Source organism: Bactrocera tryoni, chromosome 1 (genome assembly GCF_016617805.1).
Source record: "Bactrocera tryoni isolate S06 chromosome 1, CSIRO_BtryS06_freeze2, whole genome shotgun sequence".
Lineage (NCBI taxonomy): Eukaryota > Metazoa > Arthropoda > Insecta > Diptera > Tephritidae > Bactrocera > Bactrocera tryoni.
The window spans coordinates 84,433,680-84,459,682 of NC_052499.1; the positions used below are offsets into that span (position 1 = coordinate 84,433,680).

The following is a 26,003-nucleotide window of genomic DNA, read 5'->3' on the forward strand; positions in this document are numbered from 1 at the left end:
TTTCAAAGTTTTAATAGATTGGTTGTAAAGCTTCCATAAATATCTCTTTATGCATGATTGCAGATTTCTAATTGACATTTAGAATTTTTTCTACACCAAACCAAATATATTAACGGTACAAAAATATAATTTTTCAACGCTTAGATTACTATCAACACCTTTTATTTTTATTATTTTACTATAGATTCAGTACATTATCGATATATGAAAAAAATATTCAATATCTTGTAATATTAAATTTCGTTAAAACCAATTTATATGTCAAATGAATATCTACCAATTAATTATAAAATCAGTTTGACAGCTGGACAACAGCTGGCGTAACTATTTATTTATTACACAATTTTTTTATATGAAAAAGTATTGCCACCAACAATTTACACTTGTATATATGAACGGATTACGAATTCTTGCGACAATCTTTTGCATCTTTTAACTTAGTTACATGTTATATGTATACGAGCACAAGCCAAGATCGAAAATAGTTTAATATACTGTAGTACATTAAAAAAATTAGCGTAAAGACTGCGTGGCATATTTATTACAAGAACCGTTCATATATTCCAGCTGGTAAATTACATACATACAAATCTTTAGTGCAACTCCTGTTCGTTATGTCATCTACTTTTTGTTTTTAGTAACGGTGGGTGATACTATTTTATAATAAATATTGCAAAAACAGTCAGGTGTAACTTTGCTCTTATTAACATCATGCTAGGAGATTTTTGTGACATTTCATCAATTACCATACCTACACAACTAATTACATACATCATTACTTAAAGTATAATTATGTTTCCCTTCTATTTGCTGTAATTACTTAAATGACTAAATAAACTGTTCGTTTACATTATGATTGCTCTGTGTTGTATTTCCGACGTCCTGATAGCTTGAGTGATCGTCTGTCATCTCAGAATTGAATCGATCATCGAAAAATCTTCTAAATGTAAATTCGAAAAATCCATGGGACTGACTGTCACTATAAGCAAAATCATCCCCACTTAAATTTGAATTATTCGAACGCAATTTATCTGGATCTATTGGATCAAAATTGGACGTATCTGTGGGAAATTCAATCTTTGGAATATATGGAGCAGTTTGCTGCCGCATATCAGCAAAATCAACACCCTTGAAGAAAGGATGCGCTTTGACCTCTTCAGTGTTTTTGCCCAGACGCTTGTCGGCCGATGCGCATAAGCGTCGTATTAGGTCAGTGGCTTCAGGCGTTAGTTTTGCTTGCGGCGGTATGAGTAGAGTTTTCTCCCAATTGATTACCTTAAATAACAACAGTTATATTTAGTTTCATGAATCACTTGAGATAATATATAAACATACTTTTTGTTGTGTTTCTACTGGTGTATTAGCTAAGAATGGCGGCTGTCCGACTAACATTTCGTAGAGTATAACACCTACGCTCCACCAATCACAAAGTTGAGTATAACCGCTCCGTTCGAGCACTTCTGGCGCGATGTAATTTGGTGTGCCTACTAATGAATGTGCCAATACTCTTTGATGATCTCGTATGCGTCGCCTAAGAGAGTGATCGATATATGTAAAACATTACTTAGGTAGGTAGGTAAGAGTATGTGTGGTTACCTTTCTAATACAGTTGGTCGGTGTCCGATTTCGGAATACTCCTCCCACGGCTCCATTGAATCTTGCCTCGAATGATTGCCTAGACAGATATTAAATTTATTGCATTTTCAATTTTGTTTACTAAAACTTCATATAAACTTCAATTCCGAAAAAAATAATATTCTATCAATAGTATTAAAATATTTAAAATATTGTTGAATGACTAATTTGAATATGTGCTAAAATTTACCATTTTCTTGATAATATTTTGAATTATGTGTCCATCTAAATCCCGTGCATAATCCAAAATCAGTGAGTTTTATGTGACCATCCTTATCGATGAGTATGTTGTCAGGTTTAATATCCCTGAAATGAGAAAAGGATATGTTATAGGTTAAGACAAAATTTTGATGGCGAATGAACCCATACAAACCTATGAATAAAACCCATTTTGTGTACACTTTCAACAGCGCATGTCAGTTCGGCAATGTAAAATCGCGCTAACGGTTCTTCAAATATGCCTTTCTTAATTAAAAGAGACATAAGGTCTCCTCCTGTTATGTGGAGAGAGAACCATAAACATTATTATTTAAAATATAAATAGCAATTTTTTCAGCCACTCACCCGGTATGTAGTCCATCACAAAATATAAATTTTCCTTATCCTGAAAACTATAGTATAATTTAACAACCCAATTATTGTCGGCCTCCGCTAAAATATCACGTTCTGCTTTCACATGCGCCACCTGATTACGCTTCAACACGTCCGCCTTCCGTAGCGTCTTCATGGCGTACAGATGATGCGTTGAATCGATCTTCTTAACCAGCGATACCTCGCCGAACGCACCCACGCCAATGTCTTGGATCTTCGCGAACATGCTCTTATTCATTTTGGCGCGCTTCAAGCGTATGTAATTGCTCTCCTTTTGGCTTAACATTTTTCGCATCTCCACTTGCGCCTGTTGCGGCAAGCACATGCGTGACATCTCCTTCTCCAGCTGATTCTTTCGATAGGCGCGTTGTTTGCAGGATTTGATAACGTTTTCGATATGCTGCTCCATGTAGAATTTATACGCCTGTGGAGAGTACTGTGTTATGCGACATTCCTTACGCTCCTCCTCCTTTTCCTTGGAGACTTTTTTGCGTTCGGGTATGGGCGAAGCATGCTTGATTTTCTCGGCGCCTTTGCCTACAGCGCCACCACCAGATGCGGCCGGCGATGTGCCGCCACCGCCACTGCCGGAACTAGTTGTGCCCCCACTGCCGCCACTATTTTTCGCCGGTGGTATTGGCGGTGTTGTTGTCAAATTGCTATTTATGATTTGGTTATTGTTTACCATATTGCTGTGCAGTGCCGCTGCTGCCTTGCCGTTTGCCTTCATATCCATCGGATTGTTGTTGCCACTTAAGTCCGACGGTGGCGCTGCGGCAGCGCGTGTGCTCTGATAGGGCGGCGGAGGCGGCAATTGTCGTGGCACTGGCACCGAGCACACCTGCTTTTGTTGCTGCTGTTGTTGTTGTTGCTGTGCAGCCAACGCTACAGCCGCTGCAGCTCGCAACTGTGCTGACGATGTTTGTTGCTGTTGCTGGTGATGCTGTGCGGCCTTCGCCTGCATCGTCACCGAATAAGAAGGCGGCTCAATGCATATCGGCTTGCTCACCACACTACCGTTCAACGCGTTAGCAATGAGCGGCGGTGTGGTGGGCGTCGATGACTTCACTGCGGTGCTGAGAGTGGTGGGGACGCCACCAGCCAACAGCGGCGATTGCTGTTGAGCTGCTTGTTGTTGTTGCACAACAATAGCAGATTTTTGCGGGTATGAGGGTGGCGCGGGCATGATGTGTACAGGCGAATTGCAAGCCGAGGCCGAGACCGGTGTCTGTGGCGCCACAGCCGTTTGCAGAACCGGCTTTTGCACCTGCGTCGATCTGACACTCTGCATGATGATTGGTTGCTGAGTGCGCGCGTAGGTACGAGGCTGCGGACGCGCTACAGCAGTCGGCTGCAGTGGCAGTATCGCGCTATTTGACACAGTGATAGGACTGGGCGATCCGGCAGAGGTGGCTGAGTAGATGCCGCTGCTTGGTGACTTACGGTAATCAGATTGTGACTGCGTGGGTGACTGACGGGATTGCATGGAGGCGGTGTAGCTGGGCGGTGGCGCTGACGTAGCCACCACCACTGTGTTGATAGGATACGGTGGTGGTGGCGGTTCAACGGCGCTACCACCAGCCTGATATAAGCTTAGCGCCTTCATTTGTGACAGCTGTTGTTGGGCTTTGATGCCATTCCGCAAAATAACCGGCGAGGTGCCACGCGTTGTCGGATTGGGTGTAATTGCCGCTGGCCTCGTATTAGCAGGTGATCGCCTTTTGTAGAGTTGATTAGGCGGTGGTGGTGGCGGTGTAGCGGAGTTTGCCGTTGTTGGATGCCGTGGCGGTGGTGCTGGTGGGCCAACGTCGCTGAAACTTGAAGGTGACGGCGAATATTGTCCTGTGCTGACGCGTCCGGCATTTGTGACTTGCTGATGCGAATGAGGGCTATCCGATCGCGAACTGCCTGCCCCAGAGTCCAACGCTGGGCTGCATCGGTGCAGATAATTGAGCGGAGTTTCACGTTCGATACTTGGTTTTCGAATCAATTTTGCTGAAATAAGGCCGGGTGGCAGAACTTTTGGCACATGTCCGTTTAATTGGGGATTCGGTGATGGTGCAACAGGTAAAGGCGATACCGCAGGCATGGGTTCCATCAGCTTGGCATGCATGTAGTCCGGCGGATCGGAGCGACCACCGTTGACTGCATTGTAACGCATCGGTGGGAAGTTCTGCAATAAATAAAATTAATTTCATTTAAAGGAATATTTAGCATAATTTCGAGGAGCATAGAAAAAATAAATGGACCTGTAGCACCGTATGACACTGGCCACCTCTTCGCATTCCCTGCTAGCTAACCCTACTCATCTGAAACCGTGCTCCTTTTGTTCCGACCCCGTCGAAACAGCACGTTTCCTGGGTCTACCGTTGGATGACGTCGACAACAACCTATCTAATCCTTATCATCCTAAAGGGGATTAAGTACCTGTTAAAACAACAACAACATCATACCCAAAGAATTGTTCAGATTGTTTTGAGAAATCACAAAACCGTACTGAAAGTGGGAGAAGACAAAGTAGAAGCTAAATTGAGAATTCTATACTACAAAAAGTGTCAAAAGATGAAAGACATTCCATGAGCATACCGAGGTATGCCGGTTCTTGTGTTAGCTATCCAAACAAGATGATCAGTTTAAATCACAAATAAGGAAATACCAAAGATACACCTAAGAATATGGTGATGAAAACAAAAACTAAACAAAATCAGAAAATTAGCAAACGAGCGATAAAAAATAAAGCAAACACAAAAAAAAGCAAAAAAAAAAAGCAAAAAAAAAACAATAAATAAAAAAACACAACAATGGAAAAAATTAGAAACAAACATACTCACATACATATGTATGTATTTTGGTTAATATAGAAATATGCAAAGGAGAAAAGCGCAACAAGCAAAAAAATATAATTAAAAAGAAGTTATGCGATGTGCGATGGAATTCGTGAAATCGATAAAACTGACAGAACGGCAAGCGTGTGCGCAAGATTTGTGTGCCAGATTCGCCAGTGATTATGCGTTGTTTACCTTACTGCATTCCTTCGCACCGCTCCGACCAATCAAACACAGCTGAGCAGTGTCGCAACGATATCGCACTAATACGGACCCGAGCGAACACAGTAGCTCATTTAGAATACCAGTGAAATGTGAAGTTCCCGTAAGGAAGTGAACAAGCGATGGTTTGTCAGACATACGAGCATTTTGCTTTTATTAGAAGACCGAATTGACCAGAGCGACAAGAAAAAAGGTGTCGACAGCACTTAAAAGTACTATTCAAAGGTTTTGGATTGGATTATGTTTGGTTAGAAAAAAATTGAGGTTTACACTGAGACCTAAGATCTATTGTATACGTCCCTTTATCCCATGTCTGCTGAATTTCAGGATCCTGCTGTGCGCTATTGAGGCGATGTGATCGATATTCGGATATAAATGTATGCAGATCTAATCACTTGATCTCCATGTAGAAAGGAGGCTTCTTGAGCCGGCAATACCCATAGTAAAATACTACGAGTATTCGAACTTTGTTCGGGTTAGCCAAAGTGTAACAATGCTTCCAAAGAAAGCACCATTGCAGACATCTGATTGAAGCGTTGATGTAGAGTCACATCTCTGTTACCTTATCAGAGATGAAATATGTCAACAAATATACTGACTTCTTCTGGATATTCTATGGCGGGATTAAAACCAATTGCGGTCGGAGGATTCGCCAAAATTCATGGTTGAAACTTCGTAAGAAAGTCAATTTCCTTTTTTTAAATAAAGGAACGAATATTACACATTCTTTAGATATTTATACATATGTACATATATGCACATATACTTACATATTTACATTTGTATGCGCATGCAGAAAAAATGCACTGAAATGAAACATATCAGCTCACAAAAATACTATATTCTTCGGAACAAATACATATAAGCACACACATATGTATGTACATACTTATGTATGATCTCGCATTAATGAATGTAAGAGAGTCACTCCGCGGAAAACGCCTGCACCGTAAGCAAGAAACAGAGAAACACAGACGATCGCATACGAAACGATTGTCCGACTGGAATTCGACGAAACGACAGCACGAGACGGCAAAAGAACGAAGGGAAATTCTTGCCGTCACGTAATAATTTCATACATTGAATTCCTGAAAGTCAAGAGCAAAATAGATGAGATGCCCCAAACCCGGAGAAGAGCAGTACACAACAGATGTGCAGCGATCACGCTACGACAAAGTCAAGCCAGCTAAGCTCTGGTACTGTGCCAAACGTTGCTGCACTGTCACACCCTCCACGCGTCTCTCTATTCACCCCACCAACCATTTGGCGCTTTGTGGTTGTTTGGCTGTTCGGCTGTGTTACCTCGCGAATTGTTTTCAATTTATGGGAATGTTTGCCGTTCGTTCCACTGTTTAGCTCGGTTCAAATTGGCTACTGTATTACACTCAATGTGCGATGCAGCAGCTTTACCGAAATACAACTACCAAGGAATTATGTATCGTGAGTCGGACGAAAAGTTGTTATACCCTCGATGACATGATACTAGGTGCGTTTTATTTTCTGTAGCAAATTGGAGTTTGAAAGATTAAGAGGTTATATCCACTTCTGAATTTAATAAAATAGATTTTTGTATTTTTTCAATATCGAACGTAAAGATATTTGAAATATCGAAAATAAAGCAGAATTTGAGAATATTCTTCGAAAGTTTCGAAGTTGTTTCGGCAAATATTTTGGACATATGTATGATCATATTTGTAGACATTTTTCAACCTAGTGTAATCGGCTTCCAAAACTGCGAAACGTTTTTTTCAAAGTTGGTGAGGAAATTTTCTCCAAAACTGTTGGACCGATCGCCACCAATTTTTCGCACGAGCGTCTTAGATATACATATTTGTCAGGGAAGGAATGATCGAAGGATAAAGATTTTTAAATAAAGATTTCGATTTTTAAGCTACTTTGATATGTAAAATTTTTTTAATAAAAAATGACTTTTCTGAGATCTTTGATGACATTACCTTTATTCATTCATGGTGATAATGGAAATTCGTGGAAACGTCTTCAAATATATTAATGGTCCATCCCTTCGAGGGCATATACAATATACAAGAATACAATTTAAAGCATAACAAAAAGAAAATAAGAAAGAAAACAAAAAAAAAGCAAAGGAGATATCATAAAAATAACATCGCATAAAAATGAAGAAGAAACTGGTTAAAAAACAAAAGCACAAAAATGCAATCGAACCTTGGTTGGTGCGAGTATCCTAGCTTAATGCTGGCAAAACTTACGCTTTTTTCCTCCATCCACATGTCGACCGACTTGACAAGTCTTTCTGCTGCTGCGCCGTGCAATCCCCAACAATTGACGGCCAACTTACTGCTGCACGTGAGTACATACATACATACATACATGCACACAATATGTACATGCATATATAAATAAATAAGCATACTTTTGCCGCAGCGTAAATGGTGCAAAAATAACAACAGACAGAGGGTCCACAAATTAGTCGGCCATAAGGTAAAAAGAATATTTTCCCTTTTACGCTGTTACGGATATCAACAAAACAGATGAAAATGAAAATATCCATGAATTTTGTTGTTGTTGTTGTTATTGGCGGGGCAAAATAGACAGTGCAGACGGACAACAAGCAGCTCTTTTACGATGTAAATCAGCACAGTGGATATAATGGTGGCGATGAAGATATCTCCAAATGTAATTAGCAAGATACGGCATCTCATGGTGATAATACTGATTAACATTGCTAAAAAATAAGATAAAATAAGACAGGGTATTTGAAAATTAAAGTAGTACGAGAGAACTCCGAAACTTGTCAGTCTATATCAAGTAGCTTTTCGATTTTAATTATTCCAACTGTTTTGGGGAGTCTACTTTATAACGAACATAAGGATTTAAGCGGCACAAAGCAATCAGAGAGGGTTCTGAAGTCATAGAAAATTTTCCTCAAGCGAGTCGTCCATCCAGCTCAGTTAATTAAAAAACATCGGAAAAGTTAAAGAACTAGTGCTGGAAAATCATCGTGTTGACTGCAGAGATATAGCAGAGGATTTCAACATATCTTATTGATCGTTAAGGATACGCCGGAATTCTATCCACCTTCAACTTCATTCCTAAAATCTTGGATCACTTCTGATCTAGAGTAGAACACAAGAGATCTGTTGATGTTAGATTTATACCAGAAGACTTGCATCTTTTACAAAAACGACGCCGAGCAAAGGTAGTAAAAGACATTCTTGATAACGTAGGTGAGGATCCTGGACTCATTAATCCCATCAACACTGGAGCCGAGAGGTCCTTCCTCAACTGTGTCGACGACATAAAACAATACCAGACTTCGGACGCAACCAAATTCCGACATGCATTGACCGCCCTTCACAGTGGAGCCTTTCAACGACTCCCTCTCAGTGAATGGCGTACTTGCGGTCAAACCACTACCCATTGCAGTCGAAGAGCTCCAGTTGCCGCCAGAAACGACAGTGACTGTTGCGCAGCGTCGTTCTGGATACTGTAGCAGGTTAAACTCCTACTTATTCAAAATAGACCCTGATATAACAAACATATGTCCAGCGTGCAATGAGTCCCCGGCATGACACTGGCCAACTCTTCGCATGTCCTGCTAACACTACTCATCTGACACCCTTCTACCTTTGACCCGACCCCGTCGAAACAGCATATTTCCTGTGCCTACCGTTGGATGACGTTGATGACAACTCATCTAATCCTTACCATCCTAACGGCAATTAGGTACCCGTTCTAAAATCAGCAACGAGACGTAGGTTTATAAATTGAATTCGAAACTGTCCAACAAGTTAACGAATAGCGCTCCAAATATTTACTGAAATCGGAAAAAAAACAAAATTCGCTGTCGGCACTGAAGTCCATAACAAGAGTATGGAAAATTGAATTAAGCGTTCGAAAACATGTATTGGCTCAGGACTCTATTTTGAAGGCGGTAATACAGGTTTGTATTGAAAAACAAAAGTTTTTTTGTCAATCCGTGTAAATTCTGATCAGACGGTATTTTTCAATTTTTGAATTTGATCTTGAATAAAAAAAATTAAAAATCAGAAAATTTGAGACCTGAGTGGGATCATTCGTAATACTGTACATTACTTAGAGAGAGAGTTCCTAAATTAGTCATAATAATAATTAACGAACTATGTAAATGGTAAACCAACTTAACGGCTTCTGCTACTTGTTTACTGCCTTTTATTTTATTCAAAAGTGCGAAAGTAAATCGAAAGTAGGGCAGTCAGCTTAACCCCCAATCATCGATTAAATATGTGTCAGGGCTGCAAAGAACGTCTATTTTTACTTTTACCACACACTAAATAGTTTATCTGACTAATTACTCTCAGGCGTCTTAACTGTTATTGTTTACAATGACACTAATTGGTTCTAATCAATAGCACTTAAGACTGCCTACGTCTTTTGGACGCAATTAAGTGGATTAGGGAATTACAATCATTGAAACAATTCGATTTTATTGCATGAAAACAAGCACAAATGTTCGATTAACTTGAACCAGTATCTGTACAATTGTTTGGAATGAGTTCAAATTAATTTGTTTATTAGAAAATATCAATTGCCGCACATACATACATACAAAAGTAGCGATGAAAACAAAGAAAAATTGTTGATATTATTTTTCAGCTAACCGATTATGGTAACTTAAAGGTTAGTCAAATGCGGTATGTTTAATATTTTCAATATTCTCAATTTCTCATCAATACGCTTGCCTTCCGGAGCAGTTGCAGTCAACATGTTTGTCTTTACTTTTGCATTTTTCGCATTCTTTAAAAAATTGCCTTGTGCTTTTGATAATATTTGCTCTCTTATCTAAATACGCGCGCAATGGCTTAGAATCATTATTTACATTTATGCTTTTTGTGCGATTTGAAATGTCACTTGCCTGCACTCGTACATACCACATACACATATAGTATGTACATACATATGTATATGTATGTATGTATGTAAATACAATATCTCCTTAGCCGAAATAACTTTGAACCTGAAAACTGTTCGTTGCGTTGGTCGCCTTTTTCACGTTCGCGTCAAAAGTAAAAAAGTAAAAAAGCCAAAAACAAAAAATCTTGGCAATAATAATAAATTTTAGTTTTGCAACGAGCGAATGTCTTTTTGCTATTAGCAGCAAAGTGTAGAAAGAGTGTTATTTTTAGCTGTGAATTCCTAAGAATTTAATACAGAAAAATTTCGCGTTCAACTGAAAATGATTTTTCGCAAACGAAAATAATTTTAATACTTTATCAAAACTTAAATATACATAAGCTAAATCGTTACACAAATACAAAAGCTGCAATACAACAGACGAAATATGCAAATAAGCTATACATAATTGCAAAGACATAACGCTCAGTAAAAACAAAAGCGGCACAACTCAAAAATTTATCAAAACAGTATTTTTGACATTAGCGAATTCATTGAGTACATCATTAACTGTTCATGTTATTGTTTGAAATTATATCTCTTAAACCTAATAATAAATAAGATAATTCAATATAATGTTGATTAAAAAAAAGTAAAAAAATATATTTTATTTCCCTAACCACAAGACAAAATCAAGAAGCCTTCGCATTACTTTCTTGCAAATTTACTCAATTTGACTCTAAAATTAGAAATACGAAAATTATTTTTCGACTACCATATTACAATCATTATTAAAAAAAATTCTTTGAAATAAAAATAAAAATATCATAATATAAATAAATAAATGCAAAATTTCACAAAATCGATTTAAGCTTTTATGTGATCAGAGCACAAAAATATTGCTATGTCCGCATGTTTGTAGAATTTTAGAATTAAGAACCGAGCAGAGTAGAATAAAATTCAATAATTGTTTGCTATTTCTACACACACAGCCACAAGCAACATATGCATTCATGGTTTTCAATACACTGGCGAACAACAAAATCGGCACACTACGCAAGATACATGCATGTCACTTCCATGGTCACAGCTGTTTGTTTGATGTTTTATAAAGGGGTTTTCAATAGGGACGTTACAAAAGTAGACCGACAAGGACAGCAAACGACACCATTTTTTTACGCTCTTTAGTCAGTAAGCTCAACTTTAAGAGCGCTATGTCCAATTTATGGTCGTCATAATCGTCCTGTCAGATGAACATTTGAGCATTTAGTTGAAAAATTTGAAACCACAGGCACAGTAAAAAATGTTCCCGTACAAGTGAGACAAAGAAGTGCCCGTAGTGTCGGGAATATTGCTGCCGCTAGCGCATCAATTGATGAAGACCCAAATCAGTCTCTCACACGTCGTTCTCAAGCGTTCGGCATCTCTGTGACGCCAATGGGCGAGTTTTGCAAAAAGATCTTGGCCTACATTATTCTTGGCTGCTTTGAATTTGCCCCAGTAGGCACTTTACTTAGACGTAATCGTCTACTAAAAACTTCCAACTCCAAGAAAAATTATGTGATCAACGGTCCTCTGAATAGACTGGCCAAATCTGTCAATTCTTTTCAAGGTGTGATTGACTTCTACGGAGATACATACTTTGCCTTCATAAACAATACTAAGAAACATCTGCTTGTTTAACCAAGGACTCCATTTGCTGCCCGCCACAACCAGAAACCATCACCATAGTACTCTGCATATACACATTTACCTTCTACCTACATTTTTCATTTTTTTTATTTGTTTCTCTTAATGTATATTGCCGATTGGCGTTATTGTAATAATAAATAAATTAAATTAATAAATTAAATTATGACAAGATCAAATTGACGCAAAAACCGAAGCCGCTTGACCACCAGAATCGTCATATGTTCATAAACAGCTTGGAAGTGATCCGGGTTTTCATCGAAAAATCATCTTCAGCGATGAGGCTCATTTCTGGCTGAACCATTAACCGTTATTGGTCAGGCAGCAATCCACACGTACACGATTAGTCACCACTGCATCCCGTAAAAATTACGGTTTGTTGCGGTTTATGGGCCGCCGGCGGTGTCATTGGGCCATACTACTTCCGTGATGATCAAGACCAACACGTTAATGTGAATGGGAATCGCTACCGCTCAATGATAACCGAATGCTTTTGGCCCGAAATGGATGATATGGACTTGGACAATATGTAGTTCCAACAAGAAGGCGCCGAAATACGCGAAATGTGGAGCCACTTCATTGACTGCTAGTGTGCATGTCTACTTAAGTATTTTTGTACAGAAGTTTGGCTGTGGAGAGCTAGTCTCATCGCGCATATAAAGATACATGTTACAATTGCCTTTTGTTTTGACGTATTTTTATTTATTCGAACAATAAATGAATATTTTGTGGGCTCACCCGGAGGGCGTTCGCTTCGCTATTTGAAAAGGTTTTTGGCAGCGCTTAAAGAACTCGTATGCACATACATATGTATGTATGTATTGTAGATATGTATATACATATATATTTTTTATTTGTCACAATTTTGTGCAAAATGCGTTGATAAGTTAATTGTGTCTTTAATTGCTGTGAAATGTGTGGGCGTTTTATATTTCAAAGAATACCTTGGTGACCACAAACTTTTGGCTCTTTTCAATAAATCGTTTATGTGTCTCGAATTTATAATTGTTTTCTTGGTAAATACGTACACATGTTTGTATGTACCAATATAGCTATGTACAAATTGGCATTAGGCATCACTAATCATAAACAATCAACATTCGCACATACACATTTTTACATGTATGACGGCTTTTTGCGTTTGACGTTTGATTGTGGCGACAATGTTGGCTTACAAGTCCGCACCATGGTCACAAAAGACGACTAAAACAACGTCAACATTACACCCTGGCAACAACAGCAACAATATCGTAATGCAGCCCAACCAAATGTAGCGCTATCGAAAGTGTATTTCTAATTTCGAATTTGAATTTCAATGTGATTACCAGCAGCGCCAGCAGCAGCAGTAGCAGGGACGGCGGCACCGACCAAAACAGCTATGGGCACTCACATAAGGCAATCTTACGTGTATGAATGTGATGTATTTAGTTCGTCGCCATATTTGGAGGACTTATGTATGTATATTGTAATTTTATTCGAAGTTTTTTCTCTTAAGCAATCAACATACAAATTTATATGTCGGAGAAGAACGACGTGATATTTATCAAAGTTTGCATAATCCTAATCTTTGCATAGAAGCAAAATATGAATTTACAAGTAAGTAACGAAGGACTAAGTTCGGGTGTAACCGAACATTTCATACTCTTGCAACTTGCAAAGATTAAAGCCCGATTATACCGTCAGCTACCTATGGCTTTTTAGTTATATGGCACCTAGGGCAAGTTTTCACTCGAATTTACTCAGTCTAAACACACAGATGTACCATTATTTCTCTAATTTCGTTCAGATAGCTCACATATTGACCGATCCTCTCACAAGTAGTGAACACTTAAGACCTTGCTTCTCCTGACCTTCATTCACCACCTGAATCCAGCATGGCTCCCGTAAAGTGCACACCACCACCACTTAGCGTCATAAAAGCCCAGAACCTCAAACAAAATTTACCCTGAGAGAGGACGCTCCTCGTAGCCTTAGACTTGTCTGAAGCCTTTGACAGAGTCAACCACACAACGCTACTTGAGGACGAAAATTCTACGCTCAACGTTGAAGGTGGACTACCTGAGCGGTGCGGTCGGCAATCATCCGTACTGTTACGAGGTAAAAATTATATATTGAGAAAAATTAAACAGGGGGTTCCGCAGGGATGGCATGTATCCCAAGGAAACGGCTATCTCTCCGACCTTTCTCGCTTTCTCGCTATAACTAGCTTAACGCTCTCCTGCAGACGTCGCCTGGGTACAGTAAAACATAGAAAACGAAGCTTAAGACATGCCAGAACACTGCGTACTGGACTATAACAGGATGGCTCTTGATGTCACCGATCGAACATGTACACAGTGCCCGTATGCTAGCAGTTAAGTAACATAATGAACTCCTATCCAAGCAGATGTTTTCCTAAGACAATACGCCGACTAGAAAAGTCGGAGTTGACCGAAAAAAAAATCGTTTTGTTTTGAAAAAAATCTTATATTCGTCGCCGTTTCGGAGAAATTTTCCTTTTGTTAACGGTTTTGAGTCATACCCGGAACATTCTGCATTATCCTCGCGATATGACGAATTTTGTGTTCTAAAAGTTTGAGTACTTTTGCCCTGGTTTTCTTTTGTACCAAATATTTGCAAACTTTTGGAGACATAATGCATTCAATATGGTAATATTCGAAAACTCTTAATTACATCCATAAATTTTATGATTAGCACTTAAAAAACATATTTGCACAAATTTAACAAATTTTAAGAACGTAAATTATAAATTTGCTATAGCTGTAGGAATTAGCTACCCATGCATGCACATGCCGCATTCAGCGCTATGAAAATAATGGAGCAAAAATGCAAACGAAAAAGTTCACGGTTTCGGCTGTAGATTTTATGATTTACAGAAATCGATTATAGAGGAACTCTGCAAATCTAAAACCACATTGATGCGGCCATTCGCTGAAATGTCATAAACGTCAACGTATTCGCTATTGACTACTGTCATCTTACACAACAGAATTGCTACGCCATGCAAAATTTGGTGGCAACAACCACAACACCAAAAGGAGCAATACAAGTAATCATATGGCGGCTAAGAGACACATTGCTGATGAGCATACGATATACACATATTGATAAAGGCAACAATAAGAACCAAAAAGTGTAGCCATAAAATAAGTCCATTGAGCAGAGATTATTGTAAATAACGATTGTAAAAACAGTAGCTGCCGCTAAAGTCATAAAATTTCAAATTGATTTTGCTTCGTCAGATCACATGTGGGCCACTTTATGATGCACACAGGTTAATTTAAGCTGCATCCATATAGACGTATGCACATGCATAAATTTAATACTGAAATTGCCGCTTGTCAACGCTTTCAACAGCTGTTTTATGACAAGAGTAGTGTTCTTTCCTTCAACTAAAATTAGTTCTTTCGAAATGAAATGAGTATGTGCCGATTTGTATGTACATATGTATATATGTATGTATGTAAAAGTGCCATTAGTAAACCGAAATGTTCATGGGCACACAGTGGAAATTTTAACACGTGAACATTGAGATTCGTATAATTTATACAACGTTGCTGGTCAAAAACGCAGTAAGTTGGCATGGAAACATCAGAGCCGGCGTTTGTTTATTATTCAACACGAGCCGCAAGATTTTCCACCCACTGGTCGTTTTTGGGGGAAAAGGGGGTCAATGTAGTAAGCTTAAACTGAATTTGGATAAACAATGGTAGTTGTTGTTTTTATTGCAGGTATATAGCGTATATGGCTAATCAAAAAGTAATTTAGGTGTGATATTAAAAATTTCTGTCTTATCCTGATATGCTGTCATAAATTTAGATTAAATACATTTCTCGTTTATCAGCTTAAAGAAGTGACTACACAGAGATTGGAGGAATTCGTTCAACTAACGATATATTTTCAAAAACCATTAAAAAAATTAAAAAAAAAAAACATGTATTACATATTTAATGACCTAAACTTAAAATAAATTCCATAGCCAAAATTTCCGACTCCTCTTAACTTAGACAAATCTCCTTAATTCTATTTTTTTTTTTAACAATTGTATGTATCGTTTCTTCACTCACCTGTGCTCCACCATTGTCCCTTTGTACTTGAAAACGTGTCAGATCCTGTTTGATAGATTCGAGGGCATGAGCTGTGTATTTATTTTTGGGGCGACCCCTTTTTTCGCCCGCTGGATGCATTCTTGTGATATTTAGCAGTCATATCACAAACAACTAACTTGTACAAAACCAAAAAATTTACGGTTTTCCTTTATTGTTGTCTTCAGATACGTCTCTATTGTTTTTGGTTTCTTCTTCCCTTTCAACTTGGGACACGTTTTAAATTTTGCACTACAGTTTCACTTAACTATGTTTGTATATGTATAATTTCAGACTTTAAGTTGATTTGCCGGCAGCTGATACCGCCGTATTCTTAGTATAATATTTAATCAAGATAACTTGTACGAGATATAACGAAGGGTAAGTGATAATGCGAGGTACAACACACACATTCAAGTAGTATAGTTTTTTTCCAAGTATTTCTTTTTTTTATATTTTCAATGAACAAATTCTGGCAGCGACACTAAACTAAAAACACTGGAATTTGCATAATAATCCACATCACTAAAGCATATTAACGCTTTGCTCTTTGTTGTACAATATTTGCACTTTTCATTTATTCTTTATCAACACACAAGGCACAACAACAATTTTGCTAAAACTTTGTTTGTTTGTTGCGCATTCCTCTCGACGGCTGCGTGCTTTTGGTATTCAGCAGCTTGATATGTTCTGAAAATAGTCAGATAAAATAGAATATTTAGAGGGTGTTCGGTTTCGTAGTTGTTGTAAACTATAATGCAAAATAAATAAATTATGGGTGAGGATTTTGGAAATATTTTATCAGCATAGCTAGAGAGATATGCACACTCATTGTACATACATACATACATAAGTATGTTCATTCACATATGTATGTATGTACAGTGACTTGCACTTGTTGAACTTATATTAATACGTAAACAATACACATATGTATGTATGTACATACATATGTATGTATATAGTTATGTGTGTTACGTGTTTATCAAAATTAATGTATGTATGTGCATATACATATGTGAGTATCCAAAAGATGCCAACTTTATGAGTCACAGATAAACATTTAAGCTATCGAATGGCAAATGTAAATTTATAAATCAAACACGGCTTGAAATATTTGAGTTGACACTGCTAACAATCTAAATACATATTTGACGAACTAAACAAAAAAGAACAACAATTATAGAAACTAGTAAGAAAATCACAAGATCTCATAGCATATTGAAATTTCAATATGGATGTATGTATGTAATTAAGTATGTATGTATATATTAAGACGCGATCAGAAATTGCAAGCAATGGTTTTTCCAAATCATTTTTCTTTCAGAAAATCGATGTGTGAAAGACCGCACTATCGGGGCAAAGACTGATCCGTCTTCAGAGGTAGGTTTTCCTGATTTCATGAAAAACAACTGGCAAACAATGGTTGCGTACCACTCAGAATTTCCTGTTCTACGTTGTTCTAGTGGTATGGTTGCGACATGTGCAGTTTCTCCAAAAAACAGGGAAAAGCAGGTTCCATTTGCTTGGAACTGCTTCGTGTGCCAACAAATTTTTTTTTGATTTTGTTAATCAAGAAACCTTATACAGTCGACTGCTCTTTACTTTCGGGGTCATAGGTATAAACTCACGAATCATCACGATGTAATAGAAAAGTGTTTCGAAGCAGCGCTTGACTTCATCATAGCATCTCACACTGGTCTTTCATGGAACGGTTGCTTAGTTAATCCACGACGAAAGTTGTAAAAAATAATCGCTTTAAAATGTTCGTGACTTAATTCCATTTTTTAGCCGAGATGAATATTTTAAGTTACTGTTAACAACACAAATGGCACTGAGTATATACAACCTCAAAAATGTCAAAATTTGCGAGTTGTCAGTTTGCAACATCCCGAAATATAAAAGGCAACCTACGTAACATCCACAAGCGTCATATTGCAAAAAAATCTACATCAGGCACAAAAATATATCCATTGATTCAGACAGAAAGACTTTGTGGTTTCACAAATTGTAACCTGATTTTATTACACTAAAATCTGTGATATGAATTTACTAATAATAAAACCGTCTGAATCAATATTTTTTCATGACAAATTTATATTTACGTAGGGAGGAGCCTTCTCTGAAAGTAAGTTGATAATCATTTTAAATCCTAATTTTGAATAAAATATTTGTTAGCTTTTGAGTTGTAGAAAGCAAAAACAAAAATTTAAGTATTTATTCTGGCACAGGGTTGTATGACTTTAGCTTAGAATTATAAAATAGATCCGAATTTCGAATGGAATATACATACATATTTTCAAATCGAGATACAAAATTGGACCCCAGAATACCTACGGCAAATTACATTCGAAACTTCCATCCATGAATTACGATGACAATTTGCTTTAAAAGCTTATCTTAAGCTCATTACTCATTACTTTCGCAAGACGTATTTCAAAAAAAAAGTTGGTCCGGTCCTTCATTACATGGTGTAATATTTTTTATAGTGAAATGGAGGAACCAACACACTGTCGCCAAGCAGAACCGAGCGATCGCTACAACTCATATAGCAAGTATGTACGTACTAGGGTGTGTATATAAGTATGTATGTATCTCTGCCAAACATCAAGCTGGCTAGAGCAGCGCTGCGCTGGATAAAAATAGAATTTGTTTCTGATAATTATTGCAAAGTTCGGCATTTGTGCGTTCTGCGTTTTCTTCGTGCATTCATTTTTTCTTGCTTTTCCTTCGGCTCGCCTTTGCGCTTTGCGCTTTACGCTTTTCTATTTTCAATTGCATTGATCGTTGTGTTTATTCTCGCCTCACGCACACATGAAATATTCATGAGCTATTCGCACGCAATATGAAATTGTTACTCGCACTAGCAACAACAAATTAAAACAACAATTACAATTAAGCTTTCAAAAGCAATGCTCCCAAGCGATCACACAACTGTGCGCACCAGCCTGTCTGTCTGACTGACCACTGACGATAAGCAGACAGCGGACAATGGACACTGCCAGTTGACACATCACATCAACATAGCAGAAACTACACAATATATAATGTACCTATAATTGTTTGATGTTTGTACATATGTATATGAGTAAATACCAACTTGCTGCATGAGCGAAAATTTTATAAACGGAAGGTAGACGAAAGTAGAAGTACATACTATATATCGGTGTAATAGAATAGAATATGATGATGAAAATATCAGCCCTTTGTAGATACTCGATAAACAAAATGCCTAGGCATTTCTGGAGTATATTTGGAACTCAACTCACTCAACAAAAACTTGATATTGGTCCTTTAGCTGGCATGACAGCTATAAGCTATAGTAGTCCAATATCGGCGATTTCGACAAATAAGTAGCTTTCTGAGAAGTAAAAGATATGGGCTTTAAGACCGATATCTCGTAAACAGGGAGAGTAATTTGCGTATATACAAACAGTCAGACAGATCTACTTGTATATCACTCAGTTCGCCACGCTGATCATTTCTATATATGTAGATATGTTTATACCTACACATACTATACATATTTTAGAGAGTCTTCGACGCTTCCTTCTTTTTAAAGGTATAATAAATAGATTAATTAAAATTAGACAAAAACCGAGAATTACATTTTTCTTTTTAGTTCAATAATTGGATTTGTATAAAGAAGGTAATACAAGGAACTATTATAGATTTAAGCCTATCGAAAGTTCTCTGCTCCGTAAATATGATCAACAGCCTCTTTGAAAGAGGGAGGGATAGGAGCCCCACGCCTCATTATGTAAATGATGTGACCTCCACGGGTTCCTGTTACTGATCGTAATGTAGTACTGCTGTTCCCTAGAGCTGGTTGCTGCTGCATAGTTTACTGTTTATTATTTGAAAGTGGTTTGCAATACTATTTCGCACATATACAAAGTAGGAGAGACCAATTGTAAACTTTATAAAATATGACATAGCTGACAGATGAAGTGCATAAGCGCATACCTACCATTAAAGTGCAAAGCGCTACATTTTCGCTAAGAGTACTACAATGGCAACGACATCATTCCACATCGCCAAAGATAAAAGCAATAATGCAGAAAGAGAAAACCCATAAACACTGACAGTAATGTGATCAAAGCAAATACCAACATCAAAACTAATGCAATACAAGCTCACATATACACACCGCACACAATTCACCCCCACTACTTCAATCGCGGTAAAGCTTAAACGATCCAGCAGCACCAAATACACACATTTTCAGCCGCCATAACCAAATGTCCACTTTGTAACTAAACCCCAACCCACTTGGAATTTTTAGTTAACATATGTATGTACATTTGCAATTTTTATAGCCTGATCAATTGTAAAGGCTTAGTTGAAAACTTTTCGATCTCCTCCCCAACGAATCCACTTGTAATTGCCGCCTCATTATCGCACGCGATACGTAATCACTTCTCCATTCACCTACTAGTTCTTTGCTGAATGTGCTGATTCACGCTCCACTCTGTGATTGGCTCCCTCTTTATTTTTTTTCTTGTTTGGTCCTTGACGTCTCCTGCCAGTAATATGTAGGTTTATAGTGATAATGCCGACAAATTATGTCCATATTTATGTATGTACTCGCACAGAGGCATAAAAAATATACATTTGCACACACAAATACATAATACACACATACACGTTACGTTGTCGTGTCGCCTCCACTAGCACTCGAAATGCATAATGGAATGTGAATGGAATTTCAAAAATGTTTTCATCGTTTACCAACGCTTGTAAACACATACTACATATACATAAATATATAAATATGTATGAATGCGCCAGCGCAAAAAGCGTTGCTTGCGGGCCCGTCAAGTTAACCAGCCCCAACAGCCATCTAGCCATTCGGTTGGCGCAGACTACATACTTATGTACATAGTAGGTGTGTGCCATGTGTGACTGACGGTGTTGTTAGCGTTAAGCGTTGACGTAGTGGAGCTTTGCTAGATAATGTAGCGTAGGCAGCGGCAGTGACAGAGGCAGAAGCAACGACTGTAGCCGCTTACGTCGCCGCAAATGGAGTTGGAGGCGGGATATAGAATGGATTTTTGTTGCTACTTTTGTGAATATGTTATAATCGTAGAAATATTTGTAAATGTTGTTGCCGTTGTTATAATCGTGCCTTCGTGCAAGTGTCATAGTTATTTAAATATTTACGACGTATGTATGTACATACATATAGATGGATGCATATATTTATATTGGTGTCCACAATTCGCAAATTATCATGCAAGCAGCGCAATCTTTTACTATTTGCCATCCAAGTGCAATGGCTGCGCGCGCATTTTTTATCATGCAAGTAGGTATATACATATGTATGTATTTACTTGATCTGATTCTTGGCAAAAATCAGTATGTATGTACATATACATATACAGCTGTGGACAAAATAATAAAAGTGACTTTTCCCTTTACATATATTCATACAATGCCTTTAAACTTCACACATACACCGCGATTAAATCATTTTATTGTTAATTTCTAAATGTTTCACGTTCAAAATAATGAGATTAATGTGTTTTAAAAGGAAGTGTAAAAATATTAAAAAGAAAATTTGGCGATTCTATTATTTGTTTGAATTTATATATGTATCTACATATCTGTTTAAATATTGGAAAGAGCTAAAGAGTGTGCGTATATAAAGCCGACAATAATAAAAGGACAGCTTTGTTCAGCGTTCACCATATTATTTATGTACTCAGTTGTCCATAGAACTATTATTAATGTAATGTTTAAAATCTCTAGTAAATATTTTAAAAGCTTTTTTTACATCCAAAATATTTTTATTATAAAATTTAAGCCCCTAAACAGCTAAGTAAACATTACATTTGCTGCTAATCTCTATGCATTGAGTTCTTATAGAAAAATTCACGTTAGAAAGTCGAAGCAAAACTTTATATCCATTCCTCTTACTAAGACCTCTTTTTTTAGAATGCTTATTTGTACTTCTACACACAGTTTGAAATACTTGAAGTATTTTTTTTTTTTTGCATTTTTTAACTCAATTCTCAATTTGGTAGCCACGACTGTAGAGCGAAAACAATAAAAATCCTTAAATTCATTTTATTCAATAATGAAAACTAATTTATCCTTTTTTTTTGCATTATTATAGACATAAAAAATCTTCCTGAGTACATACACATATGTATATTTACGTACTTATCCAAATGTACTAAGTATAAATAAATTTCCGGCATACGGTAGATATTATTATATGTAGAACTTGTATAAAGATTTTTTAAAATATGGAATAGGTATTTTTTTATACACATAATTATTCCTTAAAAAAAGAAACAAATATTATATTTTCCTAAAGCCCATAAGTTTACATAGGAAACGGGATAATGAGGTAACATTATAATCGTTGACAGTTACACCACAACTGGTTAACAATGTCCAGTTACATGTATGTATATACAGTTGCAAAATATAGATTTTTAAATTTCTTTTACATCACATATCCTTTTTTTGCAGTATTTTAGTGCACAACTTTTGTATTCAATTTGATTTTCTTCACTGGCTCGTGTTTGAACGATTTAATTCTAAAATTCTTCTTATCGTAATTAACGTGCCCATTACGTACATAAACACACTATCAAAATATATCTAATAAGCATTTATCACACCGTCTGCATTACACTTGTAACAAAGCTTACGTATTCGAGTTTTCATTCCATAAACAGAATTTACATATGACGAAAGTGGAAAAGTAAAGTATATTATATACTTTTTTATTTCATTTCACTGTCAAAGTATACTTTTTACACGTGCGGAACTGTTGCATTTGAGCCATTTGAAAGACAATCAGCGGCAGACCGACAGATATCTAGCCACACGGACACGGAACGTCGAGCGCGAGCACAGCACACAACAGAGCAGCGAGCAATTTATTGTACTAGATTCATTCGTATCGTTGATATCTTATTGGACAAACGCATGGGAGGAGACGGGGTCAAATGAATTCCTCTTATTGCGAACGAACACCAGAACTCGGGAAACTCACTGAAATTCCACAACTTTAAATTCAATTTACTCCTTCTCACCTTGCATAAATACACTTCACAAACATCACATAGGACTATATTCACAGTAAATAATATTTTGTCAATATTTTTGTTCGATTTCGACGCGTCTAATTGGAAAATAATAATGGTAAAAAGTTTAGAGCACACGCAAAGAACTATGAACAATAGCGAATGCAACGAGATGACGTTCGACGAGTATGCATTCGGTCAAATACACTCGTTGGTACTGAAAAATTAATTGTTCGCAGTGTTGCACTTTCACACAAAATTTTAACACAAAAGTTACTTAAAGAACATGCTTATATTTTAATTGAAGAGTGCTTAAATTTGGTCTAATAATTCGCATAAATATAATTTTACATAAGACATAAAGCAATATTTTATTTTTAGTTTATGCTTGTTGGAATATGAAATATTTGAGCGCCTAAAGTTTGTGAAGTTGACACTACTTGAAACAGCTGTTTCAATTCACCTTTTATTTTAGGTTATTTGTAACTTCATATACAATTACTTTGTAGGTGTCGTAGACCAAAACCACAAAAGAAATATAAATATAATACAAAATGGGTAAAGTCATGTCAATGGTCGCGAATAAAATGAACCGATTCAATGTGGAAAATAGGGCACATCGTATACTAGAGCGTGACAAACCTGTGCCGGCACCGAAATATGAATCCAATATTCAGGATATGCAACGAGCTCTTGAATGTAAATATGAAATCATTTGATGACTTAAAATGTAAATTTAAATTACTTCTGTTTATTTAGTGGATCCGCAGCTGGTTGATAAACTGAACAAAAAAGATTTAGCGTTGGATGATCGTTTAAAAAATGTTTATGTAACTTCCGAGGATAAATTTGTGGGTTAAATGGATCTTAATGACCAATTTTTCGAAATGCATTAAATTATTTCATTACAAATAGATTGACTATGCTGCACAACGCACAGACCCTAATAAACCGCTTCCATTAAGTAGAAAAACTCCACAAGATTTCGAGTATGGACACAGAGAACCAACACGGGTTGTGGCAGGTCGTTGTACACTGCGACAAGCGATGCAATTCATAACGGACCATCAAAGCGACCCGGAATTGTGGACGAAACAAAGAATTGCGTCAGACTATAAATTGAAAGAAGAAGTTGTCGGTAAATGGGTTCTTTTAACTAACTGTTCTGCCGGTTTTAAATAAAAACCATATTTTTTTAGGTAACATTCTTCATTATTTTAAAAGCTTTAACGTATACATCCCAGATAAAGGTCAAAAGGAACGTATTCTGTCTCAATCCAGTAAGAAATTAATTGAAAGTAAATCAGAAGATTAATACTCCCGCCGTTGCACTAGGAAAACGGTAGCTATCCGGTCACATCTTGTTACTTTTATCAACAAGTTATACCACACTTAGTCGTTCGAGGAATGCGTTAAAGCTCAATGTAGTCGATAGTTGATAAGTAGAAATAATTGTTATCAAATATGAAATAAATGCTAAAAATATCCGTCGAAATCAAACCGATTTAAAATATTCAATTTTTATTGAGTTATGTTAAACAATTATGTTAGGCGGACAATTATACAAATTCAAAGATTTGTCTTCCGATACAGATATAACTTTGTCATCTGATAAACTGTATTTTACTCCCCAAGCTTGGTCACTATGTTCTGAAAATGTATGCATGCATTTGCGTTCGGCGAAATCCCAAATTTTTACGCTCATATCACTAGAAGAAGAAGCGAAATGTTTGCCATCTTCGGAGAACGAAACACACAGCACCCACGAGGCATGACCAGATAAAGTACCCGCGACGTCCGAATGAGCTCTATAAAAAGATTGAAAGAACTCATAGTAAATGTGGTAACTGTGTACATTATATATGTACATACACATCGTATAGTTTCATATGCCCATCATCTGAAGCAGTTAGCAGCATCTGCGAGTTTGGTGAAAAGCACAAGCTTCGAACCGACATGGCGTGACCTTCCAAAGTTTGCGCCACTTTGCCCGCAGCCACATCAAATATAGTAATAATACCATCTATAGCACCACTTGCTATGTATTTCCCATCTGGACTCTACAATTATGTTATTGACATTAAATTTATATTTTATAATTTTATATACGGCTCAATGCACTGCTTTTTAAACTTACATAGGCAATGCTTAGCGTAAATTTTCCATTTTGGGGATCTAATACTTGCTCCACCTTTCCAGTTTCAACGCTATACATTGAAATTTTTCCATCATTAGATCCCGAAATCACATATTTGTTGCAGGGAGAAAAAGCTACTGTCCACAGATCAACCGGCCCAAACGAAAGCAAATGCTTTTGTTCCCCAGTTTTAGAGTCCCAAAAGCAGAGGCTTGAGTCTAAAGAACTACTCGCGATTGCTAAATAGGAACAAAATTTTGTAAACTATTTTCATTAGTTCAACGTATTTAACACTCACTTTTTCCATCTGGACTGACAGCCACAGAAACAACACCTAAAGAGTGTCCTTTCAAGGTGTGACGTAGTTTTAATTGATCATCGTCTCGAATATCCCAAACTTTCACCAAATCATCTAGTCCGCCGGTCACAATAAAATCAACCGGGTCAGGTTTCTTTTTGCCAAACATTGAATCATTACTAGCGTCCGGGTCTTTTTCTGGGTCAGCATTATTTTCGGATTGTTCCTCTTCTGGGTGTAGGCGTCCCCAAGAGCATGACCAAATCTAAAATATAAATCGTATTTGTACATTAACTATATTCAATTTACAACACACTACACAATCTTACTCCATCGTCGTGTGCAGCCTCTTCTTTATGCAACAGGGAGAACTAGAATTACATTAAAAAATATAAGTTATAACAGTGGCCTAAAGCATAATTTATAATTTCTACCTACCATTGCTTTAATTCTATAAAACTAACAACAGTTTAGATTATAATTACAATTTGCCGCACACTTACTGCCACAAAATGCCAAATAAAAACAAATTGACAAAACCAGGTGTAACCTTACCATATTGCAAAAATATGAGGTATTACCATATTAATGAATTAATACTTATAAGAAACATTTGAAGTAAAATTTAAC

At 37.0% G+C, this 26,003-nt stretch overlaps 3 protein-coding genes across 8 annotated transcripts; 1 reads left to right on the plus strand and 2 right to left on the minus strand.

The window, feature by feature from the left end:
- Positions 1 to 280: 280 nt before the first annotated feature.
- LOC120767022 (serine/threonine-protein kinase Warts) lies at positions 281 to 23,081 on the minus strand. Of its 6 annotated transcripts, none has more exons than XM_040092855.1 (8): positions 22,948 to 23,081; positions 15,881 to 16,588; positions 2,200 to 4,399; positions 2,009 to 2,129; positions 1,826 to 1,941; positions 1,597 to 1,675; positions 1,336 to 1,531; positions 281 to 1,275 (listed from the first exon to the last, which is right to left on the minus strand). In XM_040092855.1, the coding sequence occupies exons 2-8, from the start codon at positions 15,998 to 16,000 to the stop codon at positions 829 to 831; spliced, it is 3,279 nt and encodes a 1,092-aa protein (XP_039948789.1). In that variant the 5' UTR covers positions 16,001 to 16,588; positions 22,948 to 23,081; the 3' UTR covers positions 281 to 828. The 6 variants fall into 6 exon arrangements, with proteins under 6 accessions (XP_039948789.1, XP_039948793.1, XP_039948792.1 ...); XM_040092859.1 differs by lacking the exon at positions 22,948 to 23,081 and adding an exon at positions 22,663 to 22,740; XM_040092858.1 differs by lacking the exon at positions 22,948 to 23,081 and adding an exon at positions 22,632 to 22,648.
- LOC120767025 (protein NDUFAF4 homolog) lies at positions 22,887 to 24,438 on the plus strand. Its single transcript, XM_040092861.1, has 5 exons — positions 22,887 to 22,993; positions 23,448 to 23,637; positions 23,698 to 23,789; positions 23,854 to 24,076; positions 24,138 to 24,438. The coding sequence occupies exons 2-5, from the start codon at positions 23,493 to 23,495 to the stop codon at positions 24,251 to 24,253; spliced, it is 576 nt and encodes a 191-aa protein (XP_039948795.1). The 5' UTR covers positions 22,887 to 22,993; positions 23,448 to 23,492; the 3' UTR covers positions 24,254 to 24,438.
- Positions 24,424 to 25,910, minus strand: LOC120767024 (WD repeat-containing protein 61). The gene is made up of 6 exons (XM_040092860.1): positions 25,812 to 25,910; positions 25,703 to 25,744; positions 25,374 to 25,638; positions 25,076 to 25,314; positions 24,811 to 24,998; positions 24,424 to 24,746 (listed from the first exon to the last, which is right to left on the minus strand). The coding sequence occupies exons 1-6, from the start codon at positions 25,812 to 25,814 to the stop codon at positions 24,473 to 24,475; spliced, it is 1,011 nt and encodes a 336-aa protein (XP_039948794.1). The 5' UTR covers positions 25,815 to 25,910; the 3' UTR covers positions 24,424 to 24,472.
- Between the last annotated feature and the right edge of the window lie 93 nt (positions 25,911 to 26,003).